The 22,918-nt window shown below is 43.6% G+C and overlaps 1 protein-coding gene across 1 annotated transcript in view; it reads left to right on the forward strand.

Annotated features, from left to right (window-relative positions):
* LOC146208900 (potassium voltage-gated channel subfamily KQT member 5-like) overlaps positions 1–22,918 on the forward strand; it is a 100,368-nt gene that overhangs the window by 47,407 nt on the left and 30,043 nt on the right. Inside the window, exon 8 of the mRNA XM_084596384.1 lies at positions 4,871–5,094. Coding sequence (XP_084452510.1) covers positions 4,871–5,094 — 224 coding nt within the window. The remainder of the gene's footprint in view (positions 1–4,870; positions 5,095–22,918) is intronic.

The following is a 22,918-nucleotide window of genomic DNA, read 5'->3' on the forward strand; positions in this document are numbered from 1 at the left end:
AGTCAGTGTTAGCCAAAACGCAGACGTCTTTAGTCCGCAGCACGTCACTATGGAAGTGTTCTTTGTATGGTAACTATCTTGGACGCTGTACGCATGGCGGTTAAGACTTAATTTAATTTATGCCAAGATATTCAACGTTGAGCAGCACTGGGCGGCTAGTTTTGTCATGCCTGGTATTTCTGTTATTCACAGCCACCTATGCAAGCACCATTAGGAGGTCGTAGTGTGGCTTTTGCCACCAACTGCAAAGCGCTGTCTACATTGCAGGGCGTATTTATTAATTCTTTAGATATCGTGTATACGTAAAATAGCTACACCATATTACACCATGTTTTTCATGTTTTTCATGTTCGAATTGTAATTTAGACGCCATATTCCTGATTTCTTTAAAGAAGTGATAACTGTATTATAGTGATTAAAGGGTCTGCTTGAATACATTCAATGCTCGCTGTTAATATTTCAGCATGACCGGCCTATTCTTTGGCGTCTAAGTTGACGAGCTCCCTTTTGAACAAATGGATAAGCGTTTTCAGCCGTTGTATTTCAACATGACTGTTCGTCATCAGTCCCACCAGAAGTGTTTGCAACAAGTACGATCACACTGTTTACTCCAAATACGTTTCGATGCAGAGATGAAGTTTTCCCTTGCGCTGTTGAAGCATACGACTGGTTTGATATATATATATATATATATATATATATATATATATATATATATATATATATATGTTGCAGAGAGGGAGTTTTCCCTTTGCACTGTTGAAGCATACTACTGGCCTTATATATATGTTGCGAGTAGCCTTGAGAAAAGTGCTCGTAAACTTTGACATTTTTAGTGGACCTCATTTTGTATATTGCAGCGTTTATCGTGTGCAGATGTCCGGATATAAATTCACTTGCACTCCATCTATATTTAGAGTTTCTCCTATCGGTGCCTGAACTCTAAGAGCCTGTCCTGGGGGTCTTAAACGTACTTCTTTGTGTGAAAACTCCGTTCTCTAAATATTACTTAACTATTTGTAATTAGCCTTATTGTACGTATGACTGCGAGCCATGGAGGAAGGAAAAATTAAGTAGAATCCGCTAAATCAAATTTTTTGAAGCCAGACATGAAGGCAGCCCGACGGTTAATCACGCGTCTTATCACATTATCGCATGCAATGCTAGCACCGTGATCAGGGCGAGCAGACGTCCCGTCAGCACTGCCGTTCTGTTCTTCGAACTAGGCTTCCAGCGCGGGGCACGCAACAACAAAGTGGGACGGGGCTCTAGAAGGGCTTCGAGAACACTAAAAAGTCTAAAGGAGAATAGCGAAGATGCGGCGTTAAGCTGTTTTGAGAGAGGCAGTTGCGGATTTCGAAAACAAACTCCGTTGTTCGCTGGCTCAGGCTGCTACCTATTTCGTTTTGGTTTTAGCATTGGTTGGCTCTCAGGTCGGTATCTTGTCTACGAATTTCTGTTGATTACTTTACTCATTGGTGTAGCAGGGAAGGCGTGAACCGTGATGGACAGCACGCATTTCGTGCAATGTTTAAAGGCTGTACGGTCATATTTTTCGTAAGAAAGCATGGCCATATTAGCTTAGTATTTTCTTTTGATTCGAAGGTTCATAGAGACAGTTCAGTTGCTGTCGACGGACAGAAGGGAGGGGAGTTGTAGCGAGAGAGCGTACCAGTTTCACAAAGAGGAGCCTGCAAGCTGGCGCACATGCGGACGAATCACGACTCTTCTCTCTGAAATTCACCGAGTTTTGAATACTATTAGTTGGGTGAGCTCGTTTGCGAGATCGTTGTCAGCTTCGTGAATCGTACGCATTTCGTTGACGCTCAGGGGACGTCTCTCTGTAGATCAGTTTACGGGCGTTGACATCGTCAAGCACGCACGTGGTCTGCTCTCCAGCAGGGAGTGCTGTGAAAAAGCGATTACTCTAATTTGTGCTCATATTCGACACCAAAAAACAGCAATGGTCCCAAAAGAAGAAAAGAAAATGGGACGGAGCCAACAGACACAGCGAAGCAGCGCAGCACAGCCCATTCTTGTAATTTAAAACCTTACGATGACCCATAGATAAAAAAGATGCAAGCCATCATCTTGAAGGCGTCGTGAATACGTTCGCTGGCTGTTTATGCACCCTCTTAAACTAGTAAATTATATACTCGCAGTGCATTTCATATTTGAGATCGCCATATGTAAATTTATTCATTTTTACAGCACGCAGTCAACTAGAAAACAAATGCACGCTACACTGAATTAAATTTTGATGGCCATCGATATGCGCCGCTGCCATACGGTCACTTTCAGTAATTGTTGAATAGTTAGTATGCGATGCGACAGAGCGTGATGCGGCTAGCAATATTGATTAGAACTGTCTGAATGCTAGTAATGTAGTGAGACGTTTACATTGGTTTCATGGGTTTTTGAGAAATCATATGACTCAGTTGAAACTTGAGAACTAGTGCACGGATTGCAAAACCAGGTGTAGAGCCACATAAGAAGGTACCGGAAGATATCTGAGATAGTCCATGGCAACCATTGTCCTCCTTAAAGAAGGTCATTCCGCACAAGCAAGGACATTAAGAAAGTAGACGATCTTACTAGTGGTATCCATCGCCTAATTATTCGACGTGTTTAGTAACGGTGAAGGATAATAGCTAATAGATAAAATTTAATTAATGTGTGATTCTCTGCCTTTCTACGAAATCGAGGGGGAGAATGGCAAACGTTGATTAATGGCCTAGACAGGCAAAGCAAGGTAGTGCGCCTAAACATGATCATGCTGATGACTAAAGTAATATTCAAAAGCATTGGATGGGATCAGCAGTTTACGATAGGTGGTGAGGCGCCGGGAATGGTAATAAAATGCCTCATCTTACGACAAGTGGTGACCGCAGATCCTAACATATCTAGAAGACCGAAGCCGACATGTAGCTCATTTAATAAATGGGCTACGTGATGAATGGCAGATTACGTCCTTGACGAACGTAATATAAGAGACCTCTCTTACTCGTACTCACCTATGAGGGAGAAACGTAGCGGCTAACGAAGAAGGTTGACGTTAAAAGGACAGCGTCCAGAGCTATGCATCAAAAATGATAAATGCAACGTTAAGCGACAAAACTGCAGAGTGCTTGAAAACGAACACAAAGTACTGACATTCTATTGGAAACCAAGAAAAAAAAGGTGTATTAGAGGGCATGCGTTGCCTAGAAGTAAGGCTGGGCGGGACATGTAGTATGGAGGCGAGATAACCGATGATCGATAGCGCTAAGAGACCGGATTCCAAGAGAATGCAAGCATATTAGGGACAGGAAAAGGTTAGGTGGCTAGATGAGATTAGGAATTCTGCTGGGATTATTTGAGTGCAGCCTTCACAGGGAGGGGGATACATTGTATGGATATTGGAGGCCTTTGCCTCGCGATGGGTTATATTCGGGATGATGAAGCCGAATATTGGAGTACGTACTGTTTAAGACTGAAGCTTTATTCAGAAACGTTGTTTAGATACTTTACATTTTCGCACGATGCAGAGAGAGCGATGGTGAAGCTTTATTCAGAAAGCTTATTTAGGTACATTACAGTTTGGCACGATGCAGAAAGAGTGGAGGTGAAGCGACGATGGTCAACGATGTAACCTTCGTCTCTTCACTTCAGAAGCCCTCCTTTCTCGCAGTCGTAAGTTACCACAGCTCAGTGGCAATCTGTATGTCGTCCACGGCTGGTGTCATTTTAATGCGGGTGGGGCACTTCTTGATCGTGGTGGCCAAACAGCATGCAAATGGGTGAAAGCGAGCGAAACACAATGCAGGACACGCCAGAGCGCCGTCGTTTCTATTTTTACATTTAACCAGCGGATGCTCAGTGGGGCTGTGATATTCACAGCGAAAAAAAAAAAGGAGTCTGTGGAGTGGTTAATGTATTCTAAATGTTCGTGACGAATCGTAAATCATATCAGCTTACTTCGAGTTTTGTCCTTTTTTTTTAACGGCAAGGAGCAGTTCTCAATAGTCCGGACGATTTCATTGGCCAGTTATTTTCCTCCTCTTTCCCAAGTGAGTCGGTGACCAACGAGTTCTCAGTGTTGTCATTACGTTAAATTTCGATTGTATGCAATGGGCATTGAAACTACCCGTGTTACACTTGGGCCAGGTTTTCAGTTGAAAGAATATTTAACGCTTGATTCTTTTAATAAAATGCCTTGCGAATTAAACAATCCAATTTTTACTTCTTTTGAAATGGGTGCAGAGCGAAGATTCCAATTTTGAGAGTTTACTTAAGGAGTATGGGGGCTCGTTGATTGGCCAAGATACTGACGATAAAAAGGCCGAGCAGTACGAACACAGAAAGACAGGCAACCGGTGGGGCTTATTGCAGGGAAGTTTTTATCATCCTCCTGCATGATCTTTCACATTGGTATTACGTATTTACATTGATCAGCTTTCTCAGAACCGCGCCAGAATATGTATGATCCTGGCCGCTAAAAAGTGCCTGCCTATCGCCAATCATATTTAGAGGTGCTGGTGAAAGTCGCAATGGACGAGATGTGCAAGTCTAATCAACTAGGCTGCGAGCCCATGTCAGCGCGAATGATGCTTCTTGAAGTCGCTCTGTCCTATTTTTGAATGCCCCTCTGATGGTAATTTGCTTCCATTTCAGCGTCAACTTGCCATAGATTTTGTAACGTTACTCGAATAAGATTGCCCAGAGCGGGAACCAATAACACTTCGTATATTGATGTCATGCGCGCGTCGCACTCTTCGTTTGGACTTGTGAAATATATAAAACGCGGCCACCAATTCTGGCGCACCCTGTGAGCCGCTCTGTTATTTCAACACATGGCTAACATTTCGTTCTTGCTGGGTGGCAAGCGCAGGTTCAAGCACAACACGTCTTTCGTGAGCAGGCTGTCCACGATCCGTCGGCACCGACAGCCCGCCACTCCTTCGCACCTGCATTCCCCGATGTCCCGCAGTCGCTACCACTGCGACTCCAACGCGAGCGCGGACAACGTCATGCACTCGGGGAGGCTTCCGGCCAGCTTCAGCGAGGACAGCGTCGCCAGAGACATCTCCGATGCCTCGAAGCGAAATTCGGACGGTGAGTGGCTCCTCCCGCGGCGTTCACAGTAATGTCGAGCGGATCATGCTGTGCGTAAACAAATTGTTGTTAAGCGTATTGTCAGCTGATTAATAACCCTTTAAAAGCAATTTCATTGTTTTCTCTTTCCCTTTTGTGACACGGAAAGCAGCACTACTAACAGGGGACGCCCTATCTCACAGCCTTCTATAGCCCCGGTACACAAGGCCCCCGCAGGGGCTGTTTTTGTTTCCATTGCATTGCACAACAGTCGTTGACGCGAGGCAATTCCTAGCCTTGGACGTTTTCTTCCCTTAGTTTAAAACGAAGGCGTTTTAAACAACATGCAGTCAAGTGATCGTTATACTTGATCATGCAATGGTTTGCTAAAGCACTCAGTGTCTCTGACGCTGCATCTTTTCTGTTACTTGCAGTAATGCTGCGCCGTTCTCTTGTCCGGAGTGGTGAGCGTCACTCCTTCGCACCTCAGGCATAGTTTAGAGAAGGCAAAACAATCTTGCTTACTGTGGCTATTCAGCCGCAAAAGAGAATGCAATTTAAAATGAGAATGGAAAGTGCCAAAAATGCTAAAGCACAAGCTTCAATGCATGCCAGTAATTTTCACAATTACAATGAGTGTAAAACGTACCTTCGTTTCGCTGGTCAAATGGGCCAAAAGACTGCTAGTACCTTGTAGTCGTGAATCTCAACAGCTTGCTATAAGAAACAAACTTATTTTAAAATTCAGTGTCCTACCTAGAGCTGCACTGGCCATTACTTCTCAGCTCTTACCATTTACTGGATGGAGAAACTACTTCCGTATCCAAAAAAAAAAAAATGTATTTTTAGAGTGGGTAGAGTTTATGTGGGAAGCATCATTGCCGACTATGAGTAGACATTTTGATTTCTAGCCTCCGCAGGCTTCTTCGGAGTGATATTTCTACATTTAAATATTTTGTTTGGTTTCTACAGATATAGGTAGTTAAGAAGCGGAGACGAAGCCTTCCAGCTAAGTGTAATCTTTATAATATCGAGTAATTGCCTACTTTATCAAACTGGCATGCGTTTTCACACGAAATATTTAACAGTCCGAGTTTAATGGGTAGTCGACTGCTATCCAGAAATATTCGGATGTATCATTTCTCCTCACTGAATATTGTTTGTTGATTATTTGTTTTTCTTTCTTTAATTACCCATTCAAACCAGCACTTGCCCGCCAAGTTTGGGCATTGCTGGAAGGGGAAGTTTAAATAAGAAAAATGGCCAGAATGCGCCATACTGAGCAGATATCATACCGCAGAACACAATCCCATAAAGGGAGGAGAAAGAGAACGAAGGAAAGAAACGAACCGTAAAGCGTCATTGAATGGCAGGATGAGAAAAGTGCAGCATGGATTTCCTTGCTAAGAAATTTAGTGAGATAGGCGGTAATAAAATGTTAACGTATTTAGTCAGACGGCTTGTGGATACTGCCGCAAATGTACCCTAAAGTTGTGTTTACGGAGGCGACGTAGTATTTACAGTGTGATTTTCAGTTATCACGGGTTTTCTTTAATCGGTGCCCCCAGCTACAGCACAGGGCTCCGACGTGCGAGCATAGAAGATAACACACTCTACCTTAGCTGGATATCTCAGCTTTTGTTTCTAAATGAGCGTGTGGCGTATAAAAAATCCACTCCGAGATCATTATTTTATTCCCGACAATGTTTTTTTTTACTGTGGTAGCTGTTACACTACGCTCTGAAACATCGCACGCGCTCCACTTCACAATAGAGACGTTTGGCTTAGCGCTACGGCTTACCTGTACCGTCTACCGCTACTGCCCTCATCAGTACGCGTATGAAAATGACCTCGACGGCGCCAGATAGCGCCAAGTTCCCGTCATGGCCCGGCATATTCGGTTCAGAGGGGCCAATTACCGCGTGCGCTGCTGATGGCGCGCTAGCGCTAGACAGTAGCAGTGAGCTGTAGAGGTATGCTAAATGTGTCTGGGATATGTTCGGGGACCGACTTCTATGGTCCTGCTGCTGTTACGACCAAGAGAGGGGTGATGTGCTCACCCTACGTATGCCATGGTCGCGCCATCTCGCTAGTAACGTCCCAGGCTGTTATATGGCGCTGTTGCCGCGTGGCTTGCGTAATTCTATTTCAACGATGAATAGAACGGCGTTATTCCGTTTGATAAAAATCTTGTACTTTGCGCACGTGATCGACAGAGCAAATGTTTCGACCACGCAGATCTGAAGGAGTGTGTCGTGGAATTACAGGCAGCGATATTGCGCAGGTCCAAGTGGAAGCTTGGGCCGTTATCATGGTGGCTGAGAAACGCTTGTCATTCTTTTAAAAGCACCATATTTGGTAACTGTAAATAGTGGTAAGCGATCAGCTTCGCGAATTAATCAGTTTCAAGATATTTCAAAAGAGCCCGAGTGTGACAGAATAAGGGGCAATTTTTTTTTTTTTTGTGCTGTGCCCCTCAACTGCCCTCATTTCATCTCGCTAAGCTTCTATTGCGAAACCACTTGCTACTAGCTGTCGCAAACTTTCACTATGCTTAATCCCACTCTCTCTTATTCCCAGCTCTTTTTTTTGCCGTCAATTACATGACAGTGGAAAGCTACCACGAGGTGCAGGGTTAAGCCGCTAAAAACGCAGGAAGTGTTATAATAGATTTGCTTATATATCGACAGCGCCAATCCGGATTACTTGTTTTCTGAAAATGAAAGATAATGTAGATTTCTCTTGCTCGATACAATGAAGATGGCTTTTGACTTAGAGAATGCTAGATCCCCATTACTTTAAAAATAAAAAACGAACTGGTACTTTAGGGAGCTCGTTTCATCACTTAAACCACATTACGTTCCGGCCGCTTCTATGGATTCCCTTTGTGTAAACGTGAAATGTTGTTCGAACATATTTTCGGTGAGTTATCGGTACGCCGATGTCTTTAATTTGTGGTCGAGGCTGCGTGGAACATAATTGCTTAAAGATAGAGCATATATATTCTGCTGTCAAAATTTAGCGAGCAGATGGGAACTGGCGCGGGTTTGCTAATAAGTATGTCGTTGGTGACATGCTGAGAGTTTAGCATTAACGGGAGAGTTGCAAGCATTGCAATCAAGTCTAATAAAAGATTTAAACTGAAGGTCATACTGGCCTAAGAGCCTACATCTAATGTTGATAACTAGGTAGTTGAAAGCTTCCAGGAAGACGTAAAATCGCCAGTGAGTGAAGTAAAAGCACAGTATATTGTACTGATCGGAGACGTCAGTGCCAAGGTAGGCAAAAAACCGTGTGGGGACCAGGCATTTGGCAGCTATGGCACCTGCTCTAGAAATACCAAGCACTAGTTATTTGCACGGAAAAAGTAGACATTGGAGAGGCCGAATGTGGCAACTAAAACGAAACATATTTCATATTGTGTTCTAAACACTGTTGGATGTAGAAGTATATGTAAAGTGCGATACGGTTGCAATAGGATAATAAGCTCCAATTCCTTCAGATTTAAAGAAAGGGAACCGATTAGCTAGAAAGAAGTCCATTAACGGATTGACGATAAGAAGTAAATCAAATGAAATCAGAGCCTTGCTGTAGAACAAATATCCGGGCTTAACCGAGGAGAACTACCTTAGTGCAGAAGCAGTGACCGATTATTTAAGTTGTCATTAACATGTTTGCTTTACAGGTAGCCGGTGTCAAGGTTACATAAAGAACCAATAAATGACAAAGGATGCGAAACATCTAATTGAGAAATTTCAAAATATGAAAGCTTCTATCCACACAAACAGGACAGAGGTGACAAAGCTATCAAAGTTAACAAATGTAAGCGTGAGGGAGTAAGAAAGCATGCTGGGAAAAAAGGAGCATGATGTAGAGAACAGCGTAGCCTGAAAGTGGTCCTGAGGAGAGTATAAAGAGTTAAAATTAAATATATGCACTTAGGGATAAAGCGGGCAATGTCATTACCAGTATCGGTAAGGTAGTAAACGTAGCCTGAAAGTTCTGCATTGAGCTATACAACAGCCGAAGTAACCAGGGTGATAATGAAATTGGCAGTTGTGCGTATGATTCAAACGTTCCGCTTATAACAAACATCGAAGTAAGGGGAGCCTCAGAAGCAATGAAAATTAAGAAATCAGTTGGGGATCACCAGACAACTACAGGTATGTGAAGGACGATGTAGAGATGATGCTAGGAATACCGGCCACCGTATATACTTAATGCCTTGTACTGTACAATTATTTGTTAAAGATACGTGGGTTTGGCAATAAAAGGACACCAGTATATCCTGGAGAGCGCGGCCTTTAACTATTGTACCAGTGATGAGGAGAGGGAATGTGCAAGTTTCATTTCAAGTGCGAGCCAGCCAGCTAGCCAGCATCGTGAACTTTTTACACGTTTTTTAGTCCTACACTGGCGACAGTTCCTTATTAGCTCCTTGTTCCTGGACTAAATTTGGACACGTTTGACGCAGCTCATTTTTCTCTCAGAAAAAGCGCTGTTAGGAACATCATTCTAGTCTTTCAGTACGTGAACCCTACAGGAGACTTCGTGCCATGTGTCTTCCAACGATATGCGAGAAAAAAAAAACTGGTTGCGGACCCGCATCCGCCTCGCCTAGAATTTGGCGTGCACCGGCTCTTGCGTCGTCGCTAATGACGTCCCATGGGTGGCGTTAGCATGGCTGTAGTAGCTGTAGCATGGCGCTAGTGCGCCTTTTCTAAATAAATGGTCCATGCCAGCCTATTCTGTTTGATGAAAAATGCGGTAATTGCTCATCAGCCTATTCTACATTCACGTCACATTGTAAAGTGTATGCTATTTCTTTTTTTTTTTTTGTACCAAGGGTTTCTCCTTGAAATATTTATAGATGTGCTTTAGTTGACTCGCTCTGAAGACGTACGTAGGAATCTACCTCGTCGCACAAAATGAAAGTGTCAAAACAATGCCATTCATTGCGCGAAGAAACCACGCTTTCTATCTATAGTCTGTCGTAGTACTTACTGTAACGAGACTGGGCAATGTGACAGTGTCTCAGCATTTGAAAACGAGATTAATGTTTCGTTCGGTAAAATTTGACGCTGTCGCAATCATGCTATGTGCAAGCCAGCAGTTAAGGAAACCGTACTTGGCTTTTCACCCAAGGGATGAGGGATGAGCTTCATGGGGTCCCATTTTAACGCGACATCGTTAAAGGCCCCGGTGGCTGAAAATCAGGTGGCGGCGTTGGGGTTGTGAGCGAAAAACCACGAGCATGACCCTGGTGGGCGGTAGACAGCAGTTAACATGGACGCGCACGTAGAGTGGCTGGACGTACAGTTGCCAGAAGCTACGAACTGGGTTCTCTCCTTTTATGTGGGATGGTGATATCCGAATCAGCTGGCCAGGACAGTTGCATTCACGTTAATCCTAAGCCACGCAGGTACAGGGTCAACCATTTCTAGCTGCTTTTAGACCAGCACTGCGTCCGGCTCGGGCTCATATCGAAACAAAGCGATACAACCACAGAGGGACGCGGAAGAGGCGCTTCGAATGGCTGGCCACATAGCTTCATTGCGCGGCTAGGTCGGACGCAATGGCACTTTAAAAGCGGCGACCGTGTTATAGTTAGAAGTAGTCGACACTGTACCTTTATATAAAGCGGGGCTTTAAATGCGGGTTGGCAGCCTACACTGTCGCGTTATACCCTTAAAAGCGGAGCTTAAGCGTCCCCCATAATGTTTCCGCGAAAACCGTTATAAGCATTTAAATTTACGCAATTTCATTCGTTAAAATTACCTACTTCTTTCGGCTCAGTATTCTCTTTCAGCTTGCAGGCATATAGAAACTATAATATCTCATATCCGCTAGCTATCTGGTAAACTGTAAAATAGCGTTTCGTTTTTATTTATTGTTTCTTTAAGTGGCAGTTCTTTAGAGTTTGTCGGCGCTGTGAACGATATTAATATTAACAGTATTATCCAGGCTGCAGTGCGAAAGATTTGGTATGTCCGCTAACAAAAAGCGAAACCCGTTCTCAGCAGGTGCACGCCGCCGCACTGGCTAAGGCGCGGCACTCTGCGGTGAGCGTGTCACGTGCTTCTTTATCGCTCCCAGGAAGCAGATAGCGGAAGGGAGCAATGTACAGGAGGACACTGAGTACCATGTGTTAGCAGTGGTACTACTTGGTGTGTTATGGACCGGTTCTTTTTTTTTCTTATTCGGACCGGGGTAACCACAATCATGTTCATTCATGCAGCGATCACAGCCAACTTTACGCAATTTACAGAAGTGATGTGGATTTGTCGACTGCTGACTACAAATCGCGAGCTCAATTCTGGCACCCACTTAGTGTAGTTAGAATGCAGAGTATTAGATTTATTTTGCCGCCATTCTGGTAGCATAGCTTGATGCATTTCAACCAGGTGTTTGAATTACGGAAATTCCAAGCGTAGCGGTTGCCTAGCTTAAATAAAAATGAATAGGAGATCAGACTACGAGAAGCGTAAGTAGGCTTACTTTCGGCGCAGTCCGTTATCATTACAAAAGTGGGCTTTCAGGCACGTTCGCAGGGCCATTACGATCGAGATATGTGCTTACTGGTAGTGATACCGTTTTCTCTGCAGTGAAGGAGAGGTATGTCGCAGGATACGGGTAAAGGCCATTGTTCCCAGTCGCTTACAGAATCATTTTTTTTTTATGCTGCGTGGTCTTCTGTTTTAATCTCGTTACGCCGCCGCTTTTATCGTAATATGGGTATTTCAAACATCGGGAATATAGCGTTTTTATTAAAGATATGCTTTAGAACTATTTGCAGCAGTTAATTATCACAGGCTCGCTAAGAGTAGATACTTGTAATTGTATTAACATAGCTGTGATGTTATTATCGGCGAGCAATTTATATTCGGACGCAAAAACATTTGTATGTACAAGCCGGAAAGCTGCATTTCAGGGAGGCGCTTAATATTTAAGTGCAAGGACATAAGTCCTTGCACTTAAATATTAAGATATTTGACACCGTCACCTGCTTTCACGGAGGTTAGTTGGCTTACCAATTATTCAAACAACAAGAGCATCTTCAATATTCACGTATCTATGCGTGTAACTATAATACAGATGGGACGCAGTAAGTGCTCCAAGGAGCCCCACCGCGGCGGCTGAGTGGTTGGAAAGCTTGGCTGCTGAATCCAAGATCTCGGGTTCGACCATGGCCGCTGCGGCCACTTTCCAACGGAGGTCAAAAGGAATGCGCCCGTTTGCTGCGCTATTTTAGTGGGCGTTAACGAACCCCAAGTGGTCAGAAGCCCTACCCTATGGAGACCATCATAGTCTGATCGTCATTAAGGCGTTAAACTTTATTACCAAATCAAGCCACTTGCTACAGGCTGAAAGAAGAGTGCTGAATGAAAATATCACTCTTTGGGTGCCCATTTAGTCGCCACCGCTAATCTTTTTTTACAGCCTTATTCGGACAGCGGGCCAGAATGTGTAAATCTTGTGCAAATGTGAGCTGAGATGGTCAGCATAACATGGCTGTGCGTGCTTTTTATGCTGTGTTTTGCGGGCTTTTCACTGTGGCATGACTGCTGCATGTTCGCCTATTTGTGCTCGCTTTGGTGTATCTTGGTGCTTGCGCTGTTTCTGTGTGCCTCATTGTTCAGGTGCCGAGGAGTATGTGGTGCATGTTCGTGGTGCTTGGGGCAAGTGTGTTATTGCAGTGCTTCCTGCTGCGGATTCCTGAGTGCATTTCGTGTTCCCTGCTCTGAGCAGATTGCTGCGCCGAAGACGGGACCACTCCTTTTGGCCTCTGCGTGTTGCTGCAGAAAGAATTCACCAACCCGCCGTTCCTAGCCCTGTCTCCTGGCTTTAGGTCGGCTCCAGATACAGGTTGGACACAGGCACACTCTTCCAGAAGCACATTTCACCCACTCGTGTCATTGAGGTTGCACACTACCACCACGTACCACAACAAAGCTAACCGTGTTACAAGCGCACGTCTTTGCGCCGCTACCATGCGCAAGTGATACGTCAGTGTTGATGTGCATTTTGGGGTTTACAGGGTAGAGACGTCTCCTTTAGCGCTTCCTTATTTCAAACATTTAGTCAGGTATCGGTGTTCTCTTCTAAAGTAATAAACCGCGTATACGAACGCAGACATGACTGGAATGTTCGGCAGCGTTAGGAGGAGTGAGGCTTTTATAAAAAAAAAAACTTATTCCCATGTGTTCGGTGCGCTATTGACCCCGTAGATGCGACTAATTTAAAGCAGCCGAACAGACATGACATGTGTATTCAAATCATAGTATTGCTTCGTGATTTCACCCCATTGGGGAGAAACTTAGCGTACGGCCTCCCGTATTTGTCTTCGTAAAATTTAATTCTAGGTCTTTGAAAATAAGTAAATGGCCCTTTTCAACAATAATGAGGAATGTAACGCTCTCGAAAAGTTTATAATGTGTGATACTGCCAAGGTGTCGAAGTTATTAGCTTTGCGGCGTATCCTCATCCCGTCTTCATAGGACCGTGCAGCTTATTCAATTGGATAAGGCAGCCGCTGTAGTTACATTCGCTATTATTTTGGCGTGACCTTATTACGGCATTTGACTGCTATGTTCACCAGTCTTTCAACAAGGTTTGGCTACAAGAATGCATGAAGAAAACAGGCTGGTAACGCTATAATGAGCAAAATACATCTGCAGAAGGTTATGTTTCTATGTTGTCGAAAATTAAAGCCATTAGCATTGCGCCTAACTTTGCGTGCTAAAATTGTGTGCACAGAGGTGTTTTCACTTCAAATCATCGCCTTATGCGACCTATATAATATAACGGAGTTTCACGCTGTATGCCCATCATTGTCCGCTCTGGAGAAATGGTGTTTTGCCGTTAAATGAAAAAAATTGTGCTTACATTGCAACGTAATGTTTTTCTTTCTAAACTTAGGGCTGCGCTGAGACAGTTTTTATTTAGTATTTTTCTAAATATTTCATTACTCTGTCGCATAACAGCTGAAGAGAGATTTAACAGACAAACATGTTATTGCGCGCGTAGTGAGCACAGAGGAGAGAAAAGAAATGAAATAGCTCTTTAAATCAACAGTCTTAAGAGCTAGAGTCTTGCCTGAGCTCTCGATGCACATTAGATGGCGTCATTTAATGCCAGTAGTGAGCACCTGTTAATGTGTAGTGTGTCGCCTTTAAAGACCAGTGTGGGAGGGGCATGAAGTACATGGCTCATAAGGGGCACTGACGAGGGCCATCTGCTCGCTTTGTCGCTAGCATTGCGGTGCCAGCTCCTGTACTGAATGAAGCTTGTCCATACCATGTCTACGTCAAGTACTTTTCTTGGACATTTGCACCGTATGCATGACGCATGAACAACAACTGCCTTCTGCCTGCTTTGTGGTTTTGAGTATGCCTGACTGTTCACGTGTATTTGCATGCGTCTGCGTGTGAGTGCTAAGTAACGTGCCTTTTTGCATATATTGAGTGGCGCAAACTATTGGGGGAAGAAAACAGTGGAACGAGCGGCCCTTCTGCCGTTGCCGACACGCACCTGCTTTAATGAGCGGAGGAAGGCCGTAAACACAAGTTTGTTGCATGGGGAGAAGAGGATTTGGTGTCCTACAAGCCTACATGCTAAAGAAACAACCAGGCCGGGTGACAGGCGTAAATTTTTGTACTCTTTCCGGGACCTGGTTTCGGCAGCCTATGCCAGCGTGCGTCACCAGTGAAATGCGGTGCAGAGACCATGATCACGAGAGTAATGCTGCTATAGACTCCTCTCCGCAGAAAGCAAGAAGTGACGTTACGAGGTCGGCACTTACGATACATATTTGCTAACGGCACAAGCAGAGTCGTGCGAGTAGCTTGGCTTTGATATTTTGGCTGGGCTGGTAATGCATTTTTCCGAGAGCCTTTTCCCAATCATATTGCCCGAAAAATGCTGAGCGCCAGACTGCAGGAAATACTCTACACACTAGAAGGTTCATAGGTACTCGCTGGCACCGGAGATCGAACTCGGCAGCTGTAGAAGATGAGGCGGAGTCTCTAGGGCTGCCACTTCGGTATTTAGTATTTTAAGTAGCTTGTAGGAAGCCTAGCCTCCATCTGCCTGCACTATTAAGTTTATGCAGAACCTTAGCCTAAACCTCGCTGTCTCGAGTCACTTTCCTCCAGGCAGAAAATGTCGCATACGTCTGATATCAGGAATTTAGTTCCCTAACGGCCAGCTTTGCTCACACCACACAGCATTCAACAAACAATCATTCGTTAAACATCAGCATGTGGCTATCTCAGGTAACTTCATGTTTTTAAGAATGTTAGAGCATCAAGCCATCACGATCAGAAAATATTTAAATGAAGAAAACGATTTTACCACACTTCACCTATATTTGGCAAAGAACTTGCCTACAACGGGGTCAGTATAAATAGTGGTAGATTACTTGTGTACGATACATGTCAACCTGTGTGCTCGGCTGTAAAAGAGTGCAAAAATGGGACAACTATGTCTTGTGCTATCCATATTTAAACAGCGCGAAAAAGAGGGGGCAGTACAAACACGGAGCGCTCGTTGTGCTTGCTCTGTCCTCGTTTTTTTCTCTCGCGCTGTTGAATATGGACAAGAGAAGCTGCCTCGCCCAGCCTTGTTTTTTCTAATCATCTTGTGAGCTACTCAGATGAACGAAGCTGACTGGCCTTGACATTTCTAGTCACGCACATGGTACGAATTTATTCGGAGAATGTGCGACGGCTGCCAGCAAAGTGCTACCAGAAATTACGTTGTAAAAAATGCATGTGGACATAAAAAACTTACTGCACAGCACAGCGTATGACACGTAGATTAAGATGAACCTTTGAGCGCAAGAAGCCTTTAGAATAATCCCCATCTAATGTGCAAGCTCACAAACAAATGCGCAGAAAGGAGACGAACGGCATTTGCGTAACTATACATTTGAAGGGACGTGGCTAGAGAACGCTGATGCGGCTTAAATGGAAATCAGATAACTGAAAAGAAAGACAAATGTATTCTTTTTTCGACAGACCGCTATAATAGCCAGCCGAATTTGAAATGGATTGTATGTCTTCGTTACCAGAAATGTGATTCGGCAGAGAAACTCTGCAAGATGATTAACCTTCTGGGTGTTCTTCCGTAGTTAAAATGCATTTTCCTGTTTTAATGGTGTGATGCCCAAAGCATTTAACTTACATTTGTTTTTTAAAAACATTTAACTTGCATTTATTTGTTAGTTTTCTTTCCCTTGACGTTGTCACTACCGTCGCCAAGCATTTTTAAAGCACCAAAAACCAAGTGAATATGCTCGCCTCTTCTGCTGTTTTCTAGCTTAATTGGAACTGGAGGGCTGATAATTAATGCGAAATAGAGATCGTATATCTCCTTCACCACTGAACATCTCATTAGTTTTCACGAATTATGCGTTTCGCAACGCGCTCGCTTTTTTTTTTCTGCGAGGGGAGCGCACGCAGTCGAAAATTGCACGCGGTCCAATCTTCACTCCGGTCATGCACTACCGAATGCAGTGACGAAGTCAGGCGGACGCATGCATGAAATACCTAGAGTGTACGTAACAAGGGATGTAAAACGTTAATTTTTCAAACACCGGTTTGATCTTTCTGGCGCTCTTTTTAAACATTCTGCGCATCGAGAAAAGTAATTCTCTCGTGCACTGAACCAAATCGCAGACATTAGTGCAGAAATTAAAGGCTGGTTCTATTTGACTGTGAGAGCGAAGTTTTACTGCAAGGAAAAATAATACGTAATATAATAATTATCGTCATTGTGGTGATCAGCCTCACTTCATCTGTCCGCCTTGTGCACGAGCCGCTAGAGTACACGGTGGACAGGTGTCCAGAAGACAACTTACACAACACATCGCGCTAGGACTACCACTTTATTGATGCGAAGAAAAAGTACAGTGGAAGAAGACAGCAGCCTGACTAAGGAATGTATATTTTATGCATTCGTCGCGCGTTACGTTGAAAACGCGAATGCATGGCCACTATCTTCGAGCACCTGTACGTCCAACATTCGATGCATGTCTGTGTATGTTCGATGTATGTCTGTGTTGGACGTGGAAGCGGTTCGAAGAGAGCGACCACTACCTCGCGTGTATACCGTAAGGGTGGACGACCCTGTACAGGGTAACGAGGAGGACGAAAGACAGGGCTGGAACGAGTAGCGTTGTCTTCTTCACTGCTGCTTACTTGGCATTGCTTTGCCCAGCAATGGACACTCGTGAAATTTTTTTCCTCAGGCTCAGCTTTTCGCAAAACATTTGACGGCGCTCACGTGTTGGCTCCTGTTAAGTTTACACGAAAACATGGCAGCGGCGACCAAATTTTAGCAGAGCTTTATGTGCGTTTTTATAGTATCGGCGTGTAGCAACGCCGTACCGAGTAGTCCTAGCAAGGGTCGATAGGGGACATTTGACTCATACGCAGAAAACTCGCGCAACGGGTGAATTGTCCTAAGAGGCATCCTGTCCTGCGTGCAGGGCCCAGATATCTTCCTCCCTTGTCTTCATATAACAAGTTAGCATGTTAAGTCTATGCATGAGCTTTTTCACAATAAAGCCTTAAGTGGTTTTCCTTAATTAGACATGAAGGGACATTGTGCTGCTGGTCAAACCACTCCCAAAGTGGATTAAAATTCTCAGTGACTTTGTCGTGCTGTACCACAGACGAGCATTAACGATAGCTTAGTATCGCGGTCAGTGGCACATGTTATGGACGGCTGCTGTTCCCACATACAGCTACGTTACATATTTTCCAGTTGTATCGAGTTGCGGTCATGTATTTTGAAATATATTTATAAATCTTCGAATATAAGCTGATCTGTGAGTTGCGTATCTGATTCTTCTAACAAACTTCTCGGCTTAAATGTGAATAATTGCGATGTTTTCTGCATCTCCAGAGTAATAACAAGGAGGGTGCTGTAATAGTCGAGCAGTATATGCTCAGTGAAAGTCATGAGCACGACCATAAAATGCGATACTTGGGCAACTTTTAGTCTAGAAGTTGATGTTGAAAGCTCATATCCGACTGAAGCACATTCTGTTTGCCTGCATGGACGTTCCATGGGAGCAGTCAAGGCTTCGTTAAAACTACTGCCACGAAGTAATACTAAACACTTCTGCAAAAGATGGGAGCTCGTTTCCTGCTTTGTGTGAAGCTTTAGGCTTTCAGTAATCGGTCGTAGGATTGAATCACATTTGGCTTTGTGAATATTTATACAATACGCATGTGCTCTCTAGTCATAGTGTGCCCATCTTCTTCTACGTTCTTTGAAAATCTTTTAGCACGTAATCTTAGAAAGGGTTTTATAGCGCACTGCAGTCTTTGGTGCAGGGCTAGCAGCAGAACGTCGTTGCACACTGGTCGTTTGCGGTCTTGCCCAGATAGCCGTTCTAGCTATCAGCAATACAGCCAGTTATTATGTGAAGGGGAAGTCATAGCCCATAAGGTATTTAGGAGAGGATGCATGCAGCGTGGCTTAAGGCCACTAAATCTGCAGTGGGTTGCCAGTGCTGTGCGGTGTGCTTTCCCAAATGTGTAATCGCCGCTTTAATGTAGGATTTGAGGTTCTAATGCAGGTAAGCAACTCTAGGGTCTCAGCACTCTCACTCCCTTTTTCAAGGGCATGGCGTTCTACTCCATGCAAGCACCTCCACGGGAAAGTTCATTCGACGTCGGCTTTTCAGTCCGTTCTGTGGCAAGTTAGCATGTTCAGCCTGCAACATCGGCAGTAGCGGAGAGCGCATTCAGAAGCATTTAGCACTCGCATGGGACCACCAAGCGTAGTTCTGGCATTAGCGGTCCTAAATAGACAACTACCTACATCACTGGACGCGTGCTAGCCGAGCGGGAATTGCCGATGTGATGACGTAGGACGAGCAATGCTTAAGACAGCCGGAAGGTCTCTGCGCAGCTTGTGGACAACAAATTTCGCCGCTGTGATAAATGCCAATCGTCAGTGAGCACGCTTTCCAATTTGAAAAATTTAAGTCCGGTACTAATGATATCAAAGAGAGCAAATCGGGCAGAATTAGCTCGAAGCGCTGGTCCTACGCAGTGTTAACAATCGGCAAATATCTGCAGGCAGGTCTGCGCATATTGGCGACTCTGGAATCTTACCTACGGTGTGCATGTAACAAATAAATCTGCAAATGGTGCAAAACAGAACAGAATATTTCTATTAATGAGAGCTAAGTTTGTATTTTATGCTGTGCAGTATTAGGCTATGCAAACAAACACACTGAGTACAGTCGGAATCCACGGAATCAGAGCAATCATCTGTGAGTGTTATGAGATTAAATTCTAAATTATACATATTAACCTTGAAGCACTCTAAGTGTCTAGACGAATCATCTTCTTAACATTGAAAGAAATGGATCCTTAAAAAGCTCACCAGTCGCGCGTGCGGCTGCGGGTGAGAGAAAACGATAAAGGCTGCAGTTGTTGCTAGGTGCGACAGAGAAGCATTTAAACCACGTTGGATTTTTCCATGGCGGTGCTGCAACAGTGGCGGCGGCACGCACATTCGTTCACTGGACATGGAATGGCGGTCTTGCACTCTGGCCAGACCGGCTGTGGGTTCGCAAAAAGGTTTTGCCAGTGGAAAAAAATTAACGTTCGACCAACACGCACATGCATATACACCAGCAACTCAAGCATCAACAAGGATGCCGCACCATCCCACAATTATCTATGCTTCTGCAATGCCTAAAAGTGTGCTGCAACGTCGCTTTGGGCTCATTTATCTTTAAGTTGTTTTTTTTTCTTTTTTTTTTATGGAGCAGCGGGCAATATCTCGTCAGTCAGCAACGCAACGCCACCACCCCTTCTTTTGTGACAAGCATAGGCATAGTGGGGCAAATACTGGAAGTGTCGCTTTTCATGCATGGGGGTTCTGGCTAGTAAAACGAGGCAACTCCTGCAATATGCGAATAATATGCTTCATGCTGAAATGATACAGCATTGGCCCACTGATTTTGGTCTCCTCGACAATCTTTACAGAAACGGCTCGAGTGACGTTAAACTCGCACGTTTCTCCGAACGCTTCCGAACAAAAGTTGCAGACACGTTTTTTTCTTGATTTTTTTTTTGTAAAGAAACGTTTTATGAGCGGCCGCCATCCACCGCGTGCACGCAGACACTTTAACGCAGTGAACGTCGAATAACAGGTGATAGGGCGCTGATATGCCCTTGTATTATCAGCAGCGATCAATGGTTGCCTGGCCAGCAATCTGCTTTCGAAAGAATAAAAATAATTAAAAATATCTTCTGCACCAAATGAGCTCTCATTTCAAAAAGTTATAATTGACCTATGTTGAATTGATTGCAATATTAAGTTCATGCTCACATATTAGATATCATGACTCCCTTAAATTCTGTGATGCATCATAGGATTTATGGCAGCACCCATTTTCAGATGATCCTCGAAAGGAAAACAAACCTAGCCTGGTTTTCTCAACACGTTCCCACCAAAATCACCTGTCTTACGATATTACCAGTAATAAGCTTTCCCTGCACTTTATTAGGATTGGTCATGGATTTGAAATACACATTGTCCTTCCCGAATAAATATAGATATTACTATGCAGAACAAGAATTTCAGAAAAGGTAAGTAACGTCGCTTGCACCAGCAGGCATCAGATGAGATTTGTACTGTGTACCGAGGGCATCTGAGAACGAAAAACAAACAAAAATACACAAACATTGCAGATTCGCATGAGAATAAGCGCTCTCGGATGGTCAAAATACACTGGGGTTTGAAAAATGCACAAAGAAAGCTTTAAAAAGTTTATGAAAAAAAAAAACTCAAGGCGAGAAAACCTGAATAATGTTGTAAAGTATGCTCAGCAGGCATTTGTGGATTTCGTATTTAGAAGCAATGGCGGCACTCTTTAATTCTCTTCGCTATTCCGTGTTTTTCAGTAATGATGATATGTTAATATTTTGACTTTGCTATTATTTTTGGAAACCTGTTAGTGTGATGCCTAATGAAAGCATCGTCAAGTGGCTCTTTGGACTCGAAGTGGAATTTCCTGGTATTGGTGATATGGCTAAATATATTTTAAAGCCTTATTCAGTGATGGAAAATCATTGGTTTCCTGAAAAAAGTTTACATTAGTAAGTTTGTTTGTTTCATTGCCCTCAGTTTTCTCAAACTCATAATTGTGCCTATCCGCAAAAACGGAGACTTCTTTTTGATGAAGAACTACCATCCTATATCCGTAGTTTGTTCCCTCTGTGAGCTTTAAATATACAGTCATGTCTTAGTACATGTTAGCCTGGTTTCAGAGAAGGGTTTTCAACCCTTCTGAAAATCAACGCAGAGTACAATATCAGCAAAGCCCGGACATGCACACGCTTTATATCTCTACTTTAGTAAGATATTAGATAAGATTTGTCACAATAAATAACATCCGAACAATTGGAATGCATACATCACTCATATATTTTATTGCTGAACAGTTTAGGCCCAATGCGCAGCACATGGAGATTGGCGGATTTCGTTCCCCTCCACCTAATGGTTCCTGAGATGCTCCTCAATGGAGTGAGCTGGGTCCTCCGTTGCTTTTCTGTACATAATTGACTGGGTCTACTTTGACGTTGTTCTGGGTACCCGCTTCGCCGATTATTGCATGCTATTTAAAGAAATTCGCTCTTGATGAAATCAAAACCTGCTTATTATTTATTTACGATTTTGCGTCATGGTGTAACCAACGCGTGATGTCAGTGAATCTGTTGGGATGGGAATTTGTGCGTACTTCCAGGAAGAGGACGCCCATAAATATCGACTACATTCTCAATGCTACACCTGTAACTAAAGGTATAAATTAATAGTACTTAAACGTAACAATAAACGATCAAACGAACAAGTCATCGCAATGAAACAACTGGGATTTTTAAGACTTAAGCTGAAAGGAGCACCAAGCTCTGTGAAGAAATTAGTGGTTTGAATTGATGTCTCAAAGCTACTCAGGCTAAGTGAGACGCCGTAGGGGAGGGCTCCAGAAATTTCGACCAACTAGGCTTCTTTAACGCACAATGATATCGCACAACACATGGGCGCCTTGCTTTTCATCTCCATCGAAAAGCGGCCGCCGCGGCCGGGATTCGATCCCGCCTCCTTGGGCATATCATTCGAGCGCCCTAACCACGGAGTCATCCGGGCAGGCTGGAAAAAAATTATAAAAGAACTTATGAATCTATTACTAAGCGGAAACTGTAGCATGGTAAAAGTTCCAAGGGATTTGGCGCCCTTGATCTACGGTAAATACACGAATTCTCATTTGCCAATCCTCATGCATGTGGAACAAATAAAACTCATCCATGCCCTATGAATGATAGCTGGGTGAAACTTTTACCACGGTATGATTTATGGAATGTTAGGCATCTCGTTATCAGTTTGTCACACCATTCTTTAATCAAAAAACGTGAGCCACACACAACTATAGCTTAACTCTTCAGGGAGAAAAAACTTAATTTTTAACTGTCCAGCAAAAAACGATTGTCAATGAAACTTGCTGCGAGAAGAGATTTTTTAGCGGTCGAAGTTTCAAAATGGCCATTGGGAATATTTTTAACCACTTAACGAGCTCTTTCCAATTATTTTTCGTGGCGACGTCTTTAAAATGTATTGTACCTACACATTCTTATTTTTTACCCTCCTTACACTGTGCTCCGAACTAAAGTATTTTGAATAATGTATAAAGTATTTTGAATAAATAAAATAAATTTGCTCTTGCGTGATTGCGAAAAAGTTCAGTATCGAATGCTTTTTGTACATAGCATATAATCATTCGTTTGTATTTCGCCTTTGCCCATTATGCTTGGAAAAAGTT

This window comes from Amblyomma maculatum, chromosome 1 (assembly GCF_055883805.1).
Source record: "Amblyomma maculatum isolate TAMU_Amacu chromosome 1, ASM5588380v1, whole genome shotgun sequence".
NCBI classification, from domain to species: domain Eukaryota; kingdom Metazoa; phylum Arthropoda; class Arachnida; order Ixodida; family Ixodidae; genus Amblyomma; species Amblyomma maculatum.